Here is an 18,127-nt window from a genome sequence, read left to right as displayed (position 1 = left end):
ACTGTGTTTGCATGTAAGTAGAAACTTGGGAAGTGCCAATGAAGTACGTCTGTATTAAATGCAGATGAAATGCATTTCTCCCTAAGATCTAGTGAGTGGGAGGATAAATATCTGATGCGAATGTTGAACTTTTGGGAACCTCAGTCAGGTGAGTGCTGTAGGCACCACAGAGGAGCCCCAAGGCTGGGTCAGGCCACATATGACTCAAGGGAGATGATGGATCATCATTGCTCTGGGAGGAAGTCTGCAGAATGGAGAACCCAAACTCCCCTTTCTTGCCCCAAAGCCCCAGAGCGGCCACGAGGAGGGGCTCAAGAGCAGAGAGAGGACGGAATAGGAACCGGGTCATTCATTCATGAATGAAGAAATGAATGAAGACTTTTCTCTGTAAGAGTGGTTGAATCTCTTCTCTTGGAACCAAGGAAAGAAGAGCCAAGCCAGAACTCAGCAAGGCCAAGAAAGTCTCCTGACCATGGCCAGACAGAAACGTTTCAGGGGTGACCTCTCCTGTTGCTTCAGCACCACCGCCTGTGAACAGCTCCCGGACCCCATTGATCGATGGGGAGAGACAGGCCTTGCCCTGGAACTGCTGAGCGATTTCTAGCAAACCCATTCCCGTCCTCTCTGCTCTGATAAAGCCTGGCCTGGGCAGGTATGCAATCTACAAAACAATTCTACTGCCAAAGGACTAAATTGCCCCGGAGTCATCTCTTGATCAAGAAGAAAGACCAAGTCAAACGTCATCCATGCAGAAGTTCCAGGGAAACCTTGCCACCACCAGCTGTGAAAGGACTACAGGCAACAGGAGGGGGAAGGTAGCCCCTTTCCAGCCCAGCGTTCCTCAGGAGGGGAGGAACCTCCCTCTCAGCCATGAATTCTGGGAGTTGCAGTCCCAACGCATCCAGGAAGGCATTAAGGTTGAAGAAGGAGGCCAGCCTCCAAGAGCCCAAGCTGGAGATGAGTGCCAATCATCTGGCTTAGAGAAATTCAGTCTCAGGCTTCATGAATGCTCCTGCAGTGCCAGTCACCTGTTTCACCTATCTGGGATGTCACCTGCTCATCTGAACGGCTTCCCCACTTGGGGGACCAGAGGAGGTATAAAATCACAGCTGGCTCAGCCAAACTCCGTTCTAGAATCCTTGAATGGGAAGCACCCTTTGAGGCTATGGGGTGCGACCCCCCACTCAGGGGAGGATTCCAAATTAATGCACCCCATAGAGGAGCTGTGTCGCTCCCACTGAATCCATCCTGTGAAGGTGAGCCCATAACCATTCTGGATCAGTGTTTCTCAACCTTGGCGACTTGAAGACGTGTGGACTTCAACTCCCAGCATCCCAGAAGACGCTACCAGACTCCTGACCTGTCTAATGCCCCTAAGGATCTTTCCTCTGGGACAGGCCAGTCCCTTTTTTCTCTTCCTCCTGCTTCCAAAGATCAAAATGAGTTCGGGTCCCACCTAGGGCGATTCTGAAGGACTGAATGGTGAATTGGAAAAGACAACTAAATCTCTCCTATGTGAAGGTTAATATCTGATCAACGGCCTCTCCTTTATCATATAGGTAATGCATTGGGCTTTAAATGTCTTTTTTATTTTGATTGATGATCCTGAGATTTTATTTTATTGTACAACACTGGGATTTTAAAGCAGGGTGCAAACCACTTCCAGCATAGCCTTTTTTAAACCCTCCTGGGGGCAAACATATGGCTTTTTCCCCCTACTTTGGGGGATTAGTAGGTTTTAAGGGCCAAAGAGATACATTAAGCCTTACAGAGCTCACTTCTTAAAATCCCACCCTCCTAAGTGGGTTTTAGTCCCACTTACTTTTATGGTGTGGCCCTTGCCTTGCCACACAAACCCTGGTGTGGTCCTCAACCCCAAGGAAATTGTGCATCTCTCTTTTAAAATGGTGTAAGCCATCCTGGTTCAATGCATGCTCTTTCTGGAAGAGCAGAAAGGACATTTCTAATGAGATAAATAGATTCAGATATTTTTTTTAAGGTCTTTTTTTAAAATCCTTTCTTGTTTTTATAAATAACTCAAGGCTGTGAACATACCTGGTACTCCTTCCTCCTCCTATGTTCCCCACAACAACAACCCCTGTGAGGTGAGTTGGGCTGAGAGAGAGGGACTGGCCCAAAGGCACCCAGCCGCCTTTCATAAATTCATTTATTTTCATGAATAGGCAATAATTTTAATAATAAACAAATAATTTTCCTGAACAAATAATTTCATCAATTTCATCAGTAGAAGCCCTGTGTGGCTCTATTTAGAGGGAGAGGCGGCCTGGCCAAGACAAAACCATTGGAGGAAGCAATGAAACAAAACTTACATAGCTGCAAACTTACGAAACAAACTTACATAGCTGCCCATCTACCAGAAGGAGGAACTTTGGGCTTCAAACAAAATAAAAACACAATACAGGGAGGCCCCAGGTTAAGAATGAGTTCCGTTCCCAAATTCTCAGCTGCAAGACTCTGGCGCTTGGGCCTTGGAGGGAAGCCAGGCTGATGTCCCGTGCCTCATGACATCATCACAAATGATGTCACGGCCTGCATGTTGTCACTTGCTCCTGCAGACACCTGCACTTTGGAGCCCCCCGCTTCCCTCCTTGCCAGATCCAGCTCCCCGCCTGTTTCCCACCCCAGACAATTCCTCTTCCAAGATGTTTCCCCCACCAAGCTGCATCTGGTGGGCATGCCTGGCACTCAGGCACCCACAAGGGCTGCGAGAGGTAGTTCTCACACAGCCAGGGAAAAACAAGATGGCAACGAGACATCGGATGGGGACAAGCTGGTCTGCACAAAAGGACAGTCTCTTAAGCAGGGTGGGAAGAAACATGAAATGCCAACGGCTTGGAACATGATTGCCATATATGAGGCCTGTTTGTGAATCATAGCAGTAGCCGAAATGCTTTGGGAGAGCATATTTATGTACGAAACAAACTTACATAGCTGCCCATCTACCAGAAGGAGGAACTTTGGGCTTCAAACAAAATAAAAACACAATATAGGGAGGCCCCAAGTTAAGAATGAGTTCCATTCCCAAGGTCTGTCCGTAAGTCGAATTTGTACGTAAGCCGGAACGGTATGATTGTATAATACTGTATATGTCAGTGTTTCTCAACCTTGGCAACTTTAAGATGTGTGGACTTCAACTCCCAGAATTGAAGAGGGAGGGAGGATATCAAATCTAGCCCATTGTGGTCTAAAGGGAAGAAGGCAATGAGACAGTTCACCATGGCCCATTCTTCTTCACAAAGAACCACACTTCACCAGGCCTCGAACTTCATCAGGCTTCTAACGCATCTGCGGCAAGCCATCGTCAGGAGGCTCAGAGCGAAAGTTTCCCACTGCTATGGGGAATCCGCTGCTCCTGAAGGATCTTTTGTTCAGAGACAGGCCAGTTTTTCAGGTACGGCTGTCAACAGCGAGAGCTCCCAGGGCGCACCCTGACCACAAAAGGCCCGGCATTAATGAAACATTCGCAGGAGGAGCAGCGACTTGAAAATAGCACTTTATGCGCAAAATGGAGATGAGGATCAAAGTTAACAGGAACGCAATTATGAGATTGCAAAAAGTGCTTCTCCTGGTTTCTTCCCCTTCCCCTACAGTTTAAATCTCTATTGGGCGGGGGGGAATCAGGGGAAGCTGGCATTTTAGCTTGGCAGCAGATGGGCACTGGGTAGATGATTCAGATTCCCCACTACAGGCTGCCGTTTCCTCAAATTCGGATTTGCAGGCAGTCGGGGAAAAAACAGACCTGGTTTGGCGTGCATTTGAAATAAAGAAAAGCAGCTTCGTTATTTTCCTGCTTAGCAGTGAACTGCTCTGAAGTGGGGAAGAAAGGGCATCTGTGGCTGTTTTCCTTAATTGGGGCTTCCTGGGGCTTTCGCTGAGGCTGCATTTCTCCTTCCCTACCAGCCTTTCCTTTTCTGCTGACCTCAGAGTAGCTACAAAAGGTTGCACCCACTTATTAGGGCAGGAGAAGGCTTGTTCCAACAGCTCCTGATTCTCCCTCTGCTCTGCTTAGAACCAGTGATCCTCCCTCCACCAGCAAGTCTCTGGAAGGATGGAAACTGGGTCCTACTGGGGTGCGGCGGGAACAGGAGTCACCTCTAAAAAGAGACCAGACCCCCAGGATTCAGGACCCCTTTCCCAAATGCCAGGAGATCACCCTTAAGCACTGAGCAACCTTTGGTACTGGACAAGCCATGATCTCTGCTACAGGTCCATAGCTCTAATGCGGTGTTTCTCCACCTTGGCGACTTGAAGACGGGTGGACTTCAACTTCCAGAATTCCCCAGCCAGCTGTGCTGGCTGGGGAATTCTGGGAGTTGAAGTCCACCCGTCTTCAAGTCGCCAAGGTGGAGAAACACTGCTGTCACTCCTGCAGAGTCCAGCGGCCAATCAATTTAAATAAATCACAATAAATAATAAAATCACAGCAAGGCTCTACATTTCTACCAGAACGCTCACACCCGGGAGGGCTCTGCCCTCTGACCGAGAGGACCAAGTACCCCATCTTCCCTGCTGGTCCCACAGATGGCTGATCCTCCAGAGATGGGCGAATGGGAACCCCTAAATCAGTTTTCTCTCCACGTTTCGGCCAGGCTGCAAACTGGGAGGGCTCCCCTTTGGCCAGCGCCTTGCTCTGTCCCCAAAGCGTCTCTCTGCCAAACGTACTGGTGGGTCCGGGTCAAAACCTCTCCTGCTTATCCCCCCCACTCCCTGCCCACCCCATAATAAGAGGGAGTCCTTAGGGATTTTCCAGGCGAGGAGAGAGAAAGAAAAAACTCTACTGCTTCATCGGCCCAGGGTGATTTTGTTTCTAACGGAAAAGGGGAGGGGAACGAAGAATTCTGCGGAGGGCAAGAAGCAGAAACTCTGATGCGAACCGACGGGGGCCTTTGCACTTTTTCATGTCAGTCTCTGTTTCCAATTTGTCTTCGGTTCCGTCTGAAGTGTTTTGTGGATGCAATTAACAGCGGCTCACCACCCGGCTAAACGAGATGAAATATGAAATGCTCTGGGCGGGAGACGGGAATATGAATCATCGGCATTGATTTTCCAAGCACCCCCTCCAAATCTTCCAGTTGACCCCACAATATTTAGCGCCTGTTCATTTTCTGGCTTCCTGGTGCAGCGACCGTACTCAGCCCACATACTTGAAAAAAAAAATTATAATAATCTGTGCAGGGCTGGTTCTGTTCTCTTTCTGGACCCAGCACAGACCTGATGAGCAATTTAAAAACCGCATTTCCTCCCCCCCCCGCTTTCTTTTCTTCCCATAAAAGTGACAAACAAATTGACTCTTGCTCTCTTTTTAATTTGTTGCTATTATTCCCAACATGAGCTTATTGTTATGTGGTGCAGGAATGGGCCTGCCACCTCTCAGAGGGAGCAATTACCCACTTTCTGGATCGCCCACAGCAAGCTTCAATTACCCCGAAGTGAATAAGCAAGTGGCACCGAGCCCGCCCACCTCCCCTGTTTTCTAAGGCCCCTTTGCAAGTGGGAAACAGGACTTGCCTCTCCTAGGTCTTGCAAAGCAGGTATTGTGACATCATAATGGAAAATATAGGGGGGGGGCAGTTTCAAAGGGAGCCCGAGAAACTTTGGAGAGACCACCAATTTCTCGGGAGAGTGGGGCACGTTTCTGCTGTGTGTGTGTGGGGGGCCATGTTCAGGGAGGGCTGGCCACGTGGTGAGGAAGCAGGTTTACTGAGATGGGCATGGTCTGTGGTGCAAGGAAGGCACCCCACCATGCAGCGATCCGCTCAGCTTCAGATGAATGAGACTGAGGTGCCTTCCCTTGCAGGATATAGCCCTGGCTATTATTTCTTGCAAAAGAGTCAGTGGCAGGCCCCTCCCAGAATGACTGACCCCTTCTCAAAAACCCAGTGGGGAGGGCGGGTGACTCGGGCACTTCACCCCACCTGTCCGGACTACTGCGATGCGCAAGAGCGACCTCGGAAGACCACTCAGGAGCTATAATTGGTGCAAGATGTGGTGGCTTGTATGTGACAACCCCAAGCCATACAGAGCACCTGTTTTGGGGCACCAATAAGATGGCAGGTGCCCTGCTTTAAAGCTATAAATGCCTCCCTGGCTTGGCATCAAGGTGATTTCAGGACTGTTTCCTCCACCATACAGCAGCGTTCCCCAGCCACCTCCTTCCCCTTTTTAAAGACAGGAGCAAGAGTGGCTCTCCTCCAGTCTTCTGGGACCTCACCAGTCCTCCAGGATTTCTCAAGGGTTGCAGTTAGCAGTTCTGCCATCCCCTCTCTAGCTCCTTCCACACCCCAGGATGAAATTCCTCTGGCACGGAGCCTTGAATTCATTTCGATTAGCACTGAAAGGCACAAGATTACAGTAGGAGAGGGAAAACTGAGTTGGCTGTAGTCTACTTGAAAAGGATCTGGGGGCTGTAGTAAATGATAAGTTGGACATGAGCCAACAATGTGATGCAGCTGCTAAAATGGCAAACACCGTCGTGAGGTGCAATAACAGACCTATAGAGCCCAGATCATGGGGAGCAATTGTTTACGCACATGCTTTTCTCTAGAACAGTGTTTCTCAACCTTGGCTGTCTGGGGAATTCTTGGCATGGCTGTCTGGGGAATTCTGGGAGTTGAAGTCCACCCATCTTAAAGTTCCCAAGGTTGAGAAACACTGATAGAGAATCAGGGAGGTGACCTTGACAGAAAATTAAGAAACACTGCTCTAGAACTTCAGGACCGTTTTCCACCCAGACCAGAGAGTTGAATCCTGCAAGCCCTTCCATTAAGAGAGTGGAAGAGAGTGCTGAGTCAATTGCTCCACACCCCTCTGCACCCTGTGTCCCTCTGGCAGTGCCATAAATCAGTGGTCTGACGGTGGAGAAATCTCATCCCCAGGAGCCAAGTGGCCAGGGAGCGATAGGACACCTGCTCGTTTCTCTGATCCTGCACATCCTTAGCTTGATCTGTCTCAGCAAAGGCTGGAGACCCGCCTATCTGGTTGCTTTCATCTATGACCATGCATGAAGCAGGGGATTGGCCTTGTGTTCTCCATGGCTTCTTCTCATTCTATGCTTCAGTTTGGCTGACTCCTTGGGGTGCGCGAAGGAGCAGACCAACCTGCCTTCTGAACCACCAGAAGGGTCTCCTGAAGGGGGTCAGCCCAGGTCCCAAGGGAGGAGCAGGCCCAGACGCTGGGAGATGTGCCAGTGGGATCCCATCACTCGTCCCTGGGGCAAGTGCCAGAGACTGTAGCAGCCTTCTGGCCTCTGCTTGCACACCCGCCACGTCCTGGGCAAATATTTGTTTACCACCAGGATCTTCATCCCCAAGTGCCTTTGATAGCTGACCACAAATCAGCATTTATGGCCTCCCTTTCCTTTTCAGACTGTTTGCTCTCAACCCATTTAGCCCTTCCTGGTGTTAATGGTTGAGGTTGATCAAAGACATTCTGGGTGGGGAATTGCTGGGGAGAAATGTTTACTGCAAGGCGGTGGTTCCGGTTGTGGAGTCCAGGTTTGCGGCTCTTGCGGCCTGGGGATGTTTGCAGTTGAGTCTAACACGTTGGGATGCTGCCAGGTTGGGGATAGCTGGTGTGTCTGTGTGTGTGTGTCTGTGTGTATCAAAGAACCAAAATACAGTACCCTGAGACTTCCATTCAGCAGAATTCACATGCAATGGATCAATTTCTGTTGCAATTTGCATCTTTTGCATAACCATGTCATTAGGGTTAAGAACGCCCGGGTTACAGACAACCCATAGTTAAGGACGGAGCCTATCATAGCAAAATTTGAGTTAAATACACAATTCCAGTTAAATACACAATGGTTCGAGTTTATTACACAACACAAGGTTGAGTGTTTCTCAACCTTGGCAACTTTAAGACGTGTGGACTTCAACTCCCAGAATTCCCCAGCCAGCCATACTGGCTGGGGAATTCTGGGAGTTGAAGTCCACACGTCTTAAAGTTGCCAAGGTTGAGAAATACTGGCATATACTGTATTATACAACCATACTATTCCAGCTTACATACCAATTCGATTTAAGGACAGATCTTGGGGATGGAACTCGTTCTTAAACGGGGAACTACCATACCCAAAGGACATAATGGCCCATTTGCATAAGGATGTCATTATGCAAATGAGCCAAACGGCATACTCTTTGATCTACCAGACTTTGGGAAAGAACAGACCCCCCTCCCTGCAAGGGACTTTCCCTTCGTTCTTCAAGGAATCTCAAAAGGGCTTCTGGCGGATCCGAGCCTCTCTCGCCACGCGTGCAGAAGGATGGCGCCGTGGGGCGCACAGGGGGCCTGCCTTCATCTGCCCTCCCTGCTTGGCAAGCGGAGCAGCAGCTGATATCGCTGGGCTTCCCCCCTTGTGCGACAGTGTGAAAGACGCAAAACGTGTTGCTTGCTTCTGATTGCGGGGCGATGGAGGGAAAGAGGAAGCAAGGATAACTCCAGGACCGTTACAAACGGCCATGCCATAGGACAAGCATGGCAGTGGGAGCCGGGGGGGGGGGGGAAGCAGCGGGAAATCGGTTTTTCTCTGGAGAAATTGCCCAAATGTGGCAGTTTTGAACCCACTACAGAAGCAGAGGTATGCCAGGGGTTGGAGGGTGTCAAAAAATCAAGGGGTCAGCCAGAACTATGTGATCAACCCCCTCCTTTTAAATGTGTTTTGTGTTTGGGTCAGAAAGGAATGGGGCTGCATTGGGGCAGCTGCAGCCCTCCCTTTGACGTTTCTGATGCCCCCGTGAACGCCCCGGGGAGAACATTTGGCCTTGCGCCACACAATCCGGGGTCTTCCCTGCTTTTCCTAGCTCTGCAGGTGTCTTCTGTGCCCCCTGCCTTGCGGGGGCTCCCCTGCCACCGCGTCAGGCACCGTTGCAGAATTGATCCGAGTTTTATGTCCCAGCAAACGTGTGGAGTGAAAAATCAACTCAGCGTCCGGGTTAGCCACTCGGGCGGTTCCTGGCAGCCTCCCATGGCAGGCAATCCAAGGACAGATCTGCTGTTTGAACGGAGAGACGGAGGGCTTTTTTATGGGGGGGGGGAAAGCGCTTTACAAGCCCAGATGGGATCCCTCGCAAGGGGCGTAGCTGCAGCTCAGGAGAAGAAGGGGGGGGAATCCCTCCAGAGATTGTCATGGAGATGGCTCCCTAGCAAATCTTGGGGAGAAGGGACCACCCGCAAAAAGATTGCTCCAGATGCCCTCCTTCGTCCTCCCCTTGTAAGAAAATGGAGAAAGGAACGTTTTTGAGGAATAGCACGCTGGCACCAACTGATCCTTCCTGGTCAATTATGTACCAGGAAGGAGATAAGGAATAGAGGCAGGGGAATGGCGTGGCGGTCACAAGTGCTTGATTTGGACCAGAGGGACACGGGTTCAAATCATAATCCACCAGGGAAATGCCTGGGTGACGTCAGGCCAATCGCTTTCTCTAACAGTCGCCTGCCTCACAGGGGTGATGTTGCAAGCAAGGCAGGAGGGAAGAGCATTATAAGAGCTTTGAGTTCCCAGAGGAAAGGTGAGAGATAGATCGAATCGATCAAGGAAGTCAAAAAGGGGAAGAATTTGCTCTTCCCTCCCTAAATTGATCTTCAGCGCAGCAACGGGGCGGCCTCTCGAATCAGTCCGCCTTGTGGAGAGCCAGACCTCGCCTGCACATCAAAGCCTAGATTTGTACCCACATTTCAGGGGTGTCTGCAGGTCAAAAAGGTCAAGAGGGGGGCCAGGATGGTGCCCCTGAAGCCCTGCCTGTTTATTGAAGTGCAAAGCACATAATATGCCACGCACATAAAAACGCACATAATGTTGAATGAACATTAAAAAAAAACTACAGGCAGAGCTTTGATGACTCTATCCATCGCGGCTTCCCTCTTGATTCTTTCGAGCGTGCTGCCCCTAAGAAACAGGCAGAGCTTTGACCGGACTGTCGTGGCCTCCACCGTGACTTTTTGGACCACCGTCTGCCGATACCCCTGCCCCCCCATTCTGCAGCTCCTCCTTGAAGTGCGCCGCCCTAAACGGCTTCATCCGCCCCGCGTGGGAGCGGCTGAAGGCCCGTCCGCTCGGCAGGCAGGGCGAGGGGGTGCCAGTCGCCAGAGATCGGCGGCCTTTGGGCAGTCCTCCTCTGCGCTCGGCCTCTCTCTGCCGCCACCGAGAGAGCCGAGCGCCAGAGGAACGGTTGCGCGAGCCAAGGCCGCCGTGGGGTGTCTGGTGACAATTGTAGGGTAACTGCTACGTGTTCCAGTAATTGATTTGTTAACAAAAAGCAAGTTAATTTGCAAGCTATAGATCAGCAGCCAAGGATTCAGCAGGGAGGTTTTGAATCGATATATACAAGCCATCCCATCCCTTCGCAGGCCTCCTTCTTCCCAAGTGCGGCATGAAAACAGACGCCGCGGTGGCTGGGCGGGCAGGGCGGGCAGGGCAGGGCAGGGCAGGGCAGGGCAGGGGGCGTGGAAGTGCCAGGACACACAAGACTTTCGCCCTGTCCCCATCCAACCGGATTTTCCGGTTTGGCTGCGCTTTCTGGCCGCAGAGCACGTCAAGCATCGCGACATCCCTGAGGTATCTCCTCCATGCCACCCGGTGCCACGCTGTTCATCCTGAACAGCAGGCAAAGGCCGTGCTGCTGTTTTACATTACGAGGCGCCTCAGTAAAAGATGGCACGGCTGCAATTCAGATTTCCCTCAGGACTACCCTCCTCCCTTCTGCTTTCCTGTTAAGAGAAAATTAATTATTACAGGAATGGGCTTTGATTTCTCCAGTGGAAAAGAAATGCTCCTCGTATACGGCTTGGCTCGCTTATGGAAGTCATCTGGAATGGCTTTCTCACAGTGCAACTGGCCTTGTCGGCAAGGGGGGAGGGGGCTGGAGATCAGCTGGGCCAGTGAAAATTAAGGGGGTTAGATTTGGTCCCCAGGAGCCCCTGTTTGGGGTTTAGCTGTCTCCCCAAAGTCATCTCTGTCACCCAATCATCTGAATAAAAGGCTAACTATCCCTTTCCTCCTAGGCAGTAGAGAAGACATCCTAGAGGAGCCCTACAAACATGGGACCTCTCTAGGCACCCCCTCTTTGTTGCTCTTTTGCTATTATCCCCCCAAAGTGGCCATAGGCAAAGGGTAAAATGGGCAGAAATGGGTGGGTGCTGCTAGCAGGAGCATTGGGAGGTCAAAAAAGTCAAAATGACAGCCACGCTGATGCAACAGAAGTCCCCCCTTTTATTCATGTGCCATGACAGCCATCTTGACTTTTTTGACCTCTGTGGACATCCCTGCCTCCCACTGTCAGATGGGGTTTCTGACACTCTAGGCAACAAGCAAAGCAAACTGTAATCATAATAACAATAACAGTAATTTTTAAAGAGAACAGAATATTGTGTACTAGATTATAGGAAAACTAGCAGTTTAGATCAGTGTTTCTCAACCTCGGCCACTTTAAGATGGGTGGACTTCAACTCCCAGAATCCCCCAGCCAGCCATGGAGTTGAAGTCCTCCCATCTTAAAGTGGCCGAGGTTGAGAAACACTGGTTTGGATGATCTTCAGAGGCCCTTCGAAGCTTTACAACCTAAGATGCAAAGATCCAAATCTTCTGAGTGATGCTCTCTTGCACGTTCCCTAAAGAAACCCGCTCCCCTGGTAAATGACGGGTGTTCACGCATCTGCTGGTGCACATGGGTACCGAAACCGAGCCGAGCCTCACCTGAGCCGACCCTCCTGCGGAAAGTCATGCGGTGGGTCGCTGCATGTCAGACAAGCTTCCCCATCCAGAAGGTAAACAAACACTCTTTCCTGTAACACAAAGAGTGAAAAACATTGAAACCAAGATCCGGAGTTGCCCCAGCAAGTACCACCTGCAAGGATATAGATTGATTAACATAAGGCAGCACCTACCTTGGCTGACCTGGAAAACGTTGAGCAAAATGGGACCTGGTAAAAGGGGCTCTTTCTGTGCTGCAGAACCCAGATGAACCACCAGGGGGCAGCAAAGCCACAGCACAAACCGACTCCCTTCCACCCCCAGTGGCCATGCAGAGTTTTGCAGCCCAACTATACAGTACAGTAGTCCCAATGTCGATAAATCCAATATGTGGAGTCCTTGAGGCTCTCTGAGCTTGGCTGATTTCTTGCAGACGTTTCATGACCTGTCTAGGTAACATCATCAGTGCGAGTGAGTGTGGGGTTTGCTCCCTGTTTATATACAGTTGCTTGCCCAGCCAGTGTTGTGGGGTGGGGTGTTTTCTCCTTGGTAGTTCCTTGATTAGGGTGTTGTTTTCTGCTAGATTGTTTGCCTGGTGTTAATTCCTGCTTATCTCTATGTGTCTATTTATCTCATCCATTTATCCCATCCATTTATCAGCCATCAATAGACACAATGAGATAAACTGCATGTACACACCGTTCAAAAGAGGCAATAGAAAGAAACAAAAAGACCAGAACACATCCTCTCCAGCAGCCAACACCCAGATAAACAAGGATTAACACCAGACAAACAGTCAAGCAGAAAACAACAACCCTAATCTAGGAACTGCCAAGGAGGAAACCAGACCCCCCCCCAACTCTGGCAGGGCAAGCTTCTGTATATAAACAGGGAGCAAACCCCACACTCACCAGCACTGAAGATGTTACCTAGACGGGTCATGCAACGTCTGCAGGAAAACCACCCAGCTCAGAGAGCCCCAAGGACTCCACAGGTCAACCCCGACCTGCTGAGATTCTCTTCTATTGAAATCCAATAAGGCAGCACTTCTGGACAGACCTACTTAGGAGCAAGCGCTACTGAATTCAGCCGGGCTTCCTGCGTGGCTTCAGACGGTGAAGCCCACGCTGGGGCTCAGCCTGTCATCTCTGTGCATCTGGGAAAAGGAATGTCAGCGGGTGCAGGGCTGAAATTCCCACCTCTCTCGCCCTGCTTGCCTCTTGTAACGTTATCTGCTGCAGCTGTTGAGATGGATCTGGACCTGCTGGAACGGTATTCTAGAGGCAGCCTTTGGGGCTGGAAAGCAGGGGTTTGGGGAGTGTTGGGAGCTGGCAGTGGGCGCGCACACAAAATGGCTGCTTGAGCAGTCATGCCTGTTTCCCAAAGAGCTGCCAGTCACAAGATTGGCATTTGCTAGAAAATGATTCTTCTGTTCCCCTCCAGGCTGATCTCTGGCATCTCAGCGGGTCTTTTATGGCAGCACAGCTGCACGTAGATTGATGCTGGAAACGGGTGCTTTGCAACCACCAACATCTGACTGACTGACTGACTGACTGACTGATTGACTGACTGACTGACTGACTGACTGACTGACTGACTGACTGACTGACTGACTGAAGAAAAAAGAACCTCCCCAAATTCTTGATCCGGATGCAGAGCTCCAGTGCTAAAAAATTGGCTGCGTTCCTTCTTTTCCAAACGGTGCTCCAGAGTTCACTCAGACTTGTGGGGCACAGTCTGGAAAGGCGTCTGCTAGCTGGCCGTAGAGCAACTCTAGGCTTTTTGGGAATAGGAAAAGGAACGCAGGGAAGGGAGCGGGAACCATATTTGAGCTGCTCCAGGTTCCTGCCCCGATGGGGATGGTCTGAAAGGAATATGCCACGGGCCTGGGAATACCACGCAACCAGGGATCCCAATTCTGCAGAAGACGGCAAGCGCGTCTGATCAGGCACTGCTTCAGTTCCATTCTGGCCTTTCCAGTTAAGCAGCTGGTCTCCTTTCCTTAAGCCCCTTTTTTCTGCCCCCTTTCCCAAAGAGATATTTCCCCTTTTGTCAGCCCCACCAGTGGGAAGACAAGTCATGGCAGAAAAACCAATGTTGCAGAGTTCTCACAAATCTGCCCTTGGCAGCGAAAGTGTGATATTGAAGTTGCAATTCAGATTTTTCCCAGCCAGGATGGAACCACGGAGGGCAGCTCTCCTGCTGGGCACGGATCAATAGCTCCACCGAGCTGCATCTAGCAAAAAAGAAGACTTTTATCTATCTGATACTGTGCAGAATTGCATTGCTAGAGAGAGGCTAGCTCGGAGCAGAGAAATCATAGCGATTTATGGTAACTTCCGTTATTTTCCTCGAAGGGAACACAGTTTGTGCAAGCATACACTTTATTCTCATGTCGTACTGTTCGAGCCTCAATTGTACCAGCCGTAAACCACAAGGAGAACCTTGATGCTTGCAAATAGGTGGGATAATGAATGGAATAAACAAGAGGGAAAGATAATACACCAAGAGATGCTTTGGAAGGACTGGAACGGAGAAAGGAGAGCCTTGAAAGTGTCTGGGATGGTCCAGTGGCCCAACCTTGGCAAATTTATCCTGAGATGGAGAGGAGAAAGTCCAAGCCAGAATGTCCCTTTACAGCTCCTTTTAGAAAGGATTCAGAGAAACTAGAACAGTTTCAAAGACAGGGATCTCTCCCCAGAGGGGGTCAAAAAAGTCAAGATGGCAGTCTCCACCATGCAATCAAAGCCCTGCTCCTTTTTGGGCATGGTTTTGACCCCTACCTTGCATTTGACTGCATGTTTGTGACTGCCATCTTGACTTTTTTGACCCCCTTGCTGCAGACATCCTTGTTTAGGGAGCTGTAATGTAATTTCTGCCAAGAGAGGCTAGAAGGACTGGGAATGCTTAGCCCTGGGGTATAACACCAGTTCCAGAATGCCAAATGTGGAATAACGCAGATTCCAGGTTAGACAAAATGTCCTCACAGATGGGCTGGCCTCTCCTTCACTGGACGTGTCCAAAGACAGGCCAGTCGGCGACCTTTTGGGGCGCTCCAGCTGGGTTCCTGCACAGAAAAGGGGGCTGGACTAGATGGCCTCGAGGGCGCCTTCCTTCTCCAGAATTGTGTGATTCCATGGATCACCTTGGCATCATGTACAAAAATGGCCCATCTGCTAACAGCCTTTGTGCCTGCCTCCCCCCCAGCTCCAAGTCTTCCACATGGCGCCTTCCAGCTCAACCATTGTCAGCCCTCGGTGCGACCTCTTCCCGTGCTCACGCTGATCCCAAATTGAGCTGTAATTACTGGATTAGCTCTCGGCTTCCCGGGCCTGTTGAGCGCAACATGTCATGAAAAAGGGCCTCTGCATGGAGGCGTTAGCCCTGGGGGGGCTTGCCTCCCCACATGGAAACGCGAAGGTGCATCACTGCACACCCCTGGCACAATGCCCGAGGGCCCAGCGTCAGAACTGGCTGGCCTGGGCACCCCGTGATGATGTCGCTTCCTTCCCAAAACCGCCGTTGCCCGCAGGACAGGCTGTCGGCGGCCAGCCCTGCTTCCAGCTCCAATTAGCTCCGATTCAGACATTCGCTCGAGCCGATTAAATGTGTCAATGGTGCCAACAACCCAACCCCGGAGACGCCGGGCCATTAGCTGCTCCGAGCAGCTGGGAGGAACGGCTGCCGCCACGCCCGGCCGTCCCCCGCCCGGCCTTCCGAAATGCATCCAGGCTTCCGGAGGGCCTTCCCAGATCGCCAACGTCTTAACCTCTCAGAACGGCTTAATGATATTTGGCAGTTAATTATCTCCCGATGTCTCCATCGCTAATGAGCTTCACAATTAGATCGCCTCCAGGGTGGCTGCCCCCGCTGCGATCTTGGGCGCCTGGCAAGCAAGCTTTCTCTCTCTCTCTCTCTCTCTCTCTCTCTCTCATCTCATTTTGTTTGTTTGCTTCTGTGAAATAACTCTGTGACTATGGCGGAGGAGGCCATGTGGAAGAAACATGGTCTTCCACATGCTGATGCTACCCAAGGAAAAGCCACACGTTGCATCTCCCCTCATAATATTGGGGGCAGACTGTCTTCATCCAAGGAAGCAAGGATGCCGCCATGAAGAGGTGTGCTGCAATTCAGGACCTTCCAGTGGTAATGCAGGATCCATAAATACCTCCCCACTGCAAATCTGACCCCTAGGGGAGCTGGGGGGAGGGGGTGATCCACTCCTGAAGGGCCTGGACTCCATTCATCCCAACAGACAAGCTTAACATCCCTCCTCTCTTGCTTGGATGAAAGGTCAGCCTGGGGGTAGGTCTCATCCGGTCCATCATTATGCCTGGAGCCTATTTTAGACCATCCATAGCCAAATCTAAAGTGGATGAAGAAAAGGCAGGTAAAGTTGGGTGTTACCCTGTGGTATCTCAGTCCAAATCTCCAGAAAAAACTGCCCCACAAGTTTTGTGTTGCTGTGAATCCCAATGGGGGGCAGAGAAGAATCTTGAGGGACCCCAACTTCCAAATGGTTGAGCATCACCTTCTGGATTGTAGTTCTGAGTTCTCCATCTGGGTAGGCTTTGAAGCCACCTCTCGGGGATGGTTGGATTGATTTTCTTGTACCTTGCAGAGGGTTGGACTAGATGATCCTTGGGGTCCCTTCCAACGCTATCATTCTATGATTCATCCCTACAAGATGAATGGTGGTTCCTTCACTCAACTTGGGCAGCCTGACCTAGTGAGGACCATTATGTATGGCATTAGAAAATTCTAGGAGGTCGTTGAAGCTAAACATCCCTTGTGTGTGTGTGTGTGTGTGTGTGTGTGTGTGTGTGTGTGCATGTAATGCCAAGGAAAGATCCACCGGAGAAGACCCTGAAGCCTGGAAAGGCCCACAGCCCTTGAAAAAAGAGGCCAGCAGAAGATAAAATGGGGAGATCCAATCACTAATTGGAGCTTTCAAGGCCTCAGAAAAGGAGTCACTGCAGGCAATCTTGGGAAAATAGCTTTTCCCCCCTTCTAGTTATGTTTCACTGGGTCATGAAAAGTTAGCAATGATTGAACAACAATATGAGGCCCAAGAGAAGAATAACTTCTCTTCCATCTCCCTCCCTTGGCACATGCTACCTGTCTACCCGCTGCTACATCTGCCATGATGTTCACAAAACAATTTTGTCGACAGGATGCTCACATTATCTTCCTGTGAGTTGGGAAAGACCTCAACCACCTTCTGAAGCCGAATGAGAAATCTCCAGATTTACGCCCTCTCCCCTGCCCAGATCCCACCCAGTTTCTTCCTCGGAGGAGGTCAGAACGTCCCCTGGATGTCGTCAGCAGCAGATGGGAGCACCGAGCCCTGCTTGGCTGGCCGTGAAAACACTACACAGGAGCTGGTTTGTCCTTGATGGGAGATCCAAGCCCAGGTAATCCCAGGGCCTGATCTTCAACTGGGAATGGCAAGTTTGATAGTGCTGCCAAGGAAACCACATGGACATGTCCATGAAGCCAACAGGACAGGGGTATCTGCTGGGAGGGGGTCAGAAAGGTCAAGATGGCAGCCACAACCATGGGATTGAAGACCTGCCTCTTTTGAGACATGTTTAAAAGGGGCGGGGCTTCAATTGTGTGCTTGTGGCTGCCATCTTGACTTTTTGGACACATGCCTCCCCCCACGGATGCTCCTGCCCTCGCTTCTGGTCCAGCACCTTCACCGTTGGACCAAACTGGCCCTCCATACATGGGCGGGTCCCTGCAGTTTTCTTGGCAAGGTTTCTGGATGTGGCTGGCCCTTGTCTTCCTCCTGGGCTGAGAGAGAGGGGCTGGGCCAAGGTCACCAGCTGGCTTCATGCCCAAGGCGGGACTAGAACTTCAGTTTCCTGCTTCCAGTCCAGCACCTTCACCATTGGACCAAACTGGCTCTCACTAACTCATCTGCAGTTACAACCCAGCCAAGTCGATTTCCTTTATCCTCTTGATTGTTTTGAAATCATTGGTACGTAACTCAAAAGAATCTTTCCCCAAACCTGAGACGGTGCCAGGGAAATCTAGGAGAGGAGAGGGGAATGAATCAAAGAGACACCCTGTCCCCCAGCGCGTGGCCTGGGTGTCAGCCACCACGCATGTGGACAAGAGGCAGGGCGCTGATTGTGCGGCCACAGCAGCTGTCTGGACTTTTTTGACCCCCCCCCCGGCACCCCGATGACTGTGCTTGGGAGAAAGAACGGCAAAACGTGCCCAAACTGGAGACGCTCTTGGAAGACTGCTCAAGAAATGTCAGGTCAACCAGCTTTGCTTTTTTACAACAAAACCGGGAGAAGAGATGAACGGCATTGACTCCTTTGAAGTCTGGAAAGGCGCGAGAAAGAAGGAACAACGCACGCGCTAGTGTTCACTTTGTTCTTGGTTTGGATCAAAGCCACTCAATTC

At 50.8% G+C, this 18,127-nt stretch overlaps 1 protein-coding gene across 2 annotated transcripts in view; it reads right to left on the bottom strand.

Moving 5' to 3' along the window:
• The window catches only part of PDE2A (phosphodiesterase 2A), a 221,221-nt gene that overhangs the window by 62,985 nt on the left and 140,109 nt on the right, over positions 1-18,127 (bottom strand). For both annotated transcript variants that reach the window (XM_088140403.1, XM_088140404.1), the window contains exon 3: positions 11,714-11,802. In XM_088140403.1, the coding sequence (XP_087996529.1) occupies positions 11,714-11,802 (89 nt within the window). The remainder of the gene's footprint in view (positions 1-11,713; positions 11,803-18,127) is intronic.

The sequence above is a fragment of the Python bivittatus genome, unplaced genomic scaffold, assembly GCF_059951505.1.
Source record: "Python bivittatus isolate LINGU-HERP-01145 unplaced genomic scaffold, Pbiv_v1 ctg000340_np1212, whole genome shotgun sequence".
Lineage (NCBI taxonomy): Eukaryota > Metazoa > Chordata > Lepidosauria > Squamata > Pythonidae > Python > Python bivittatus.
This window is presented reverse-complemented; position numbering and strand designations above follow the sequence as displayed.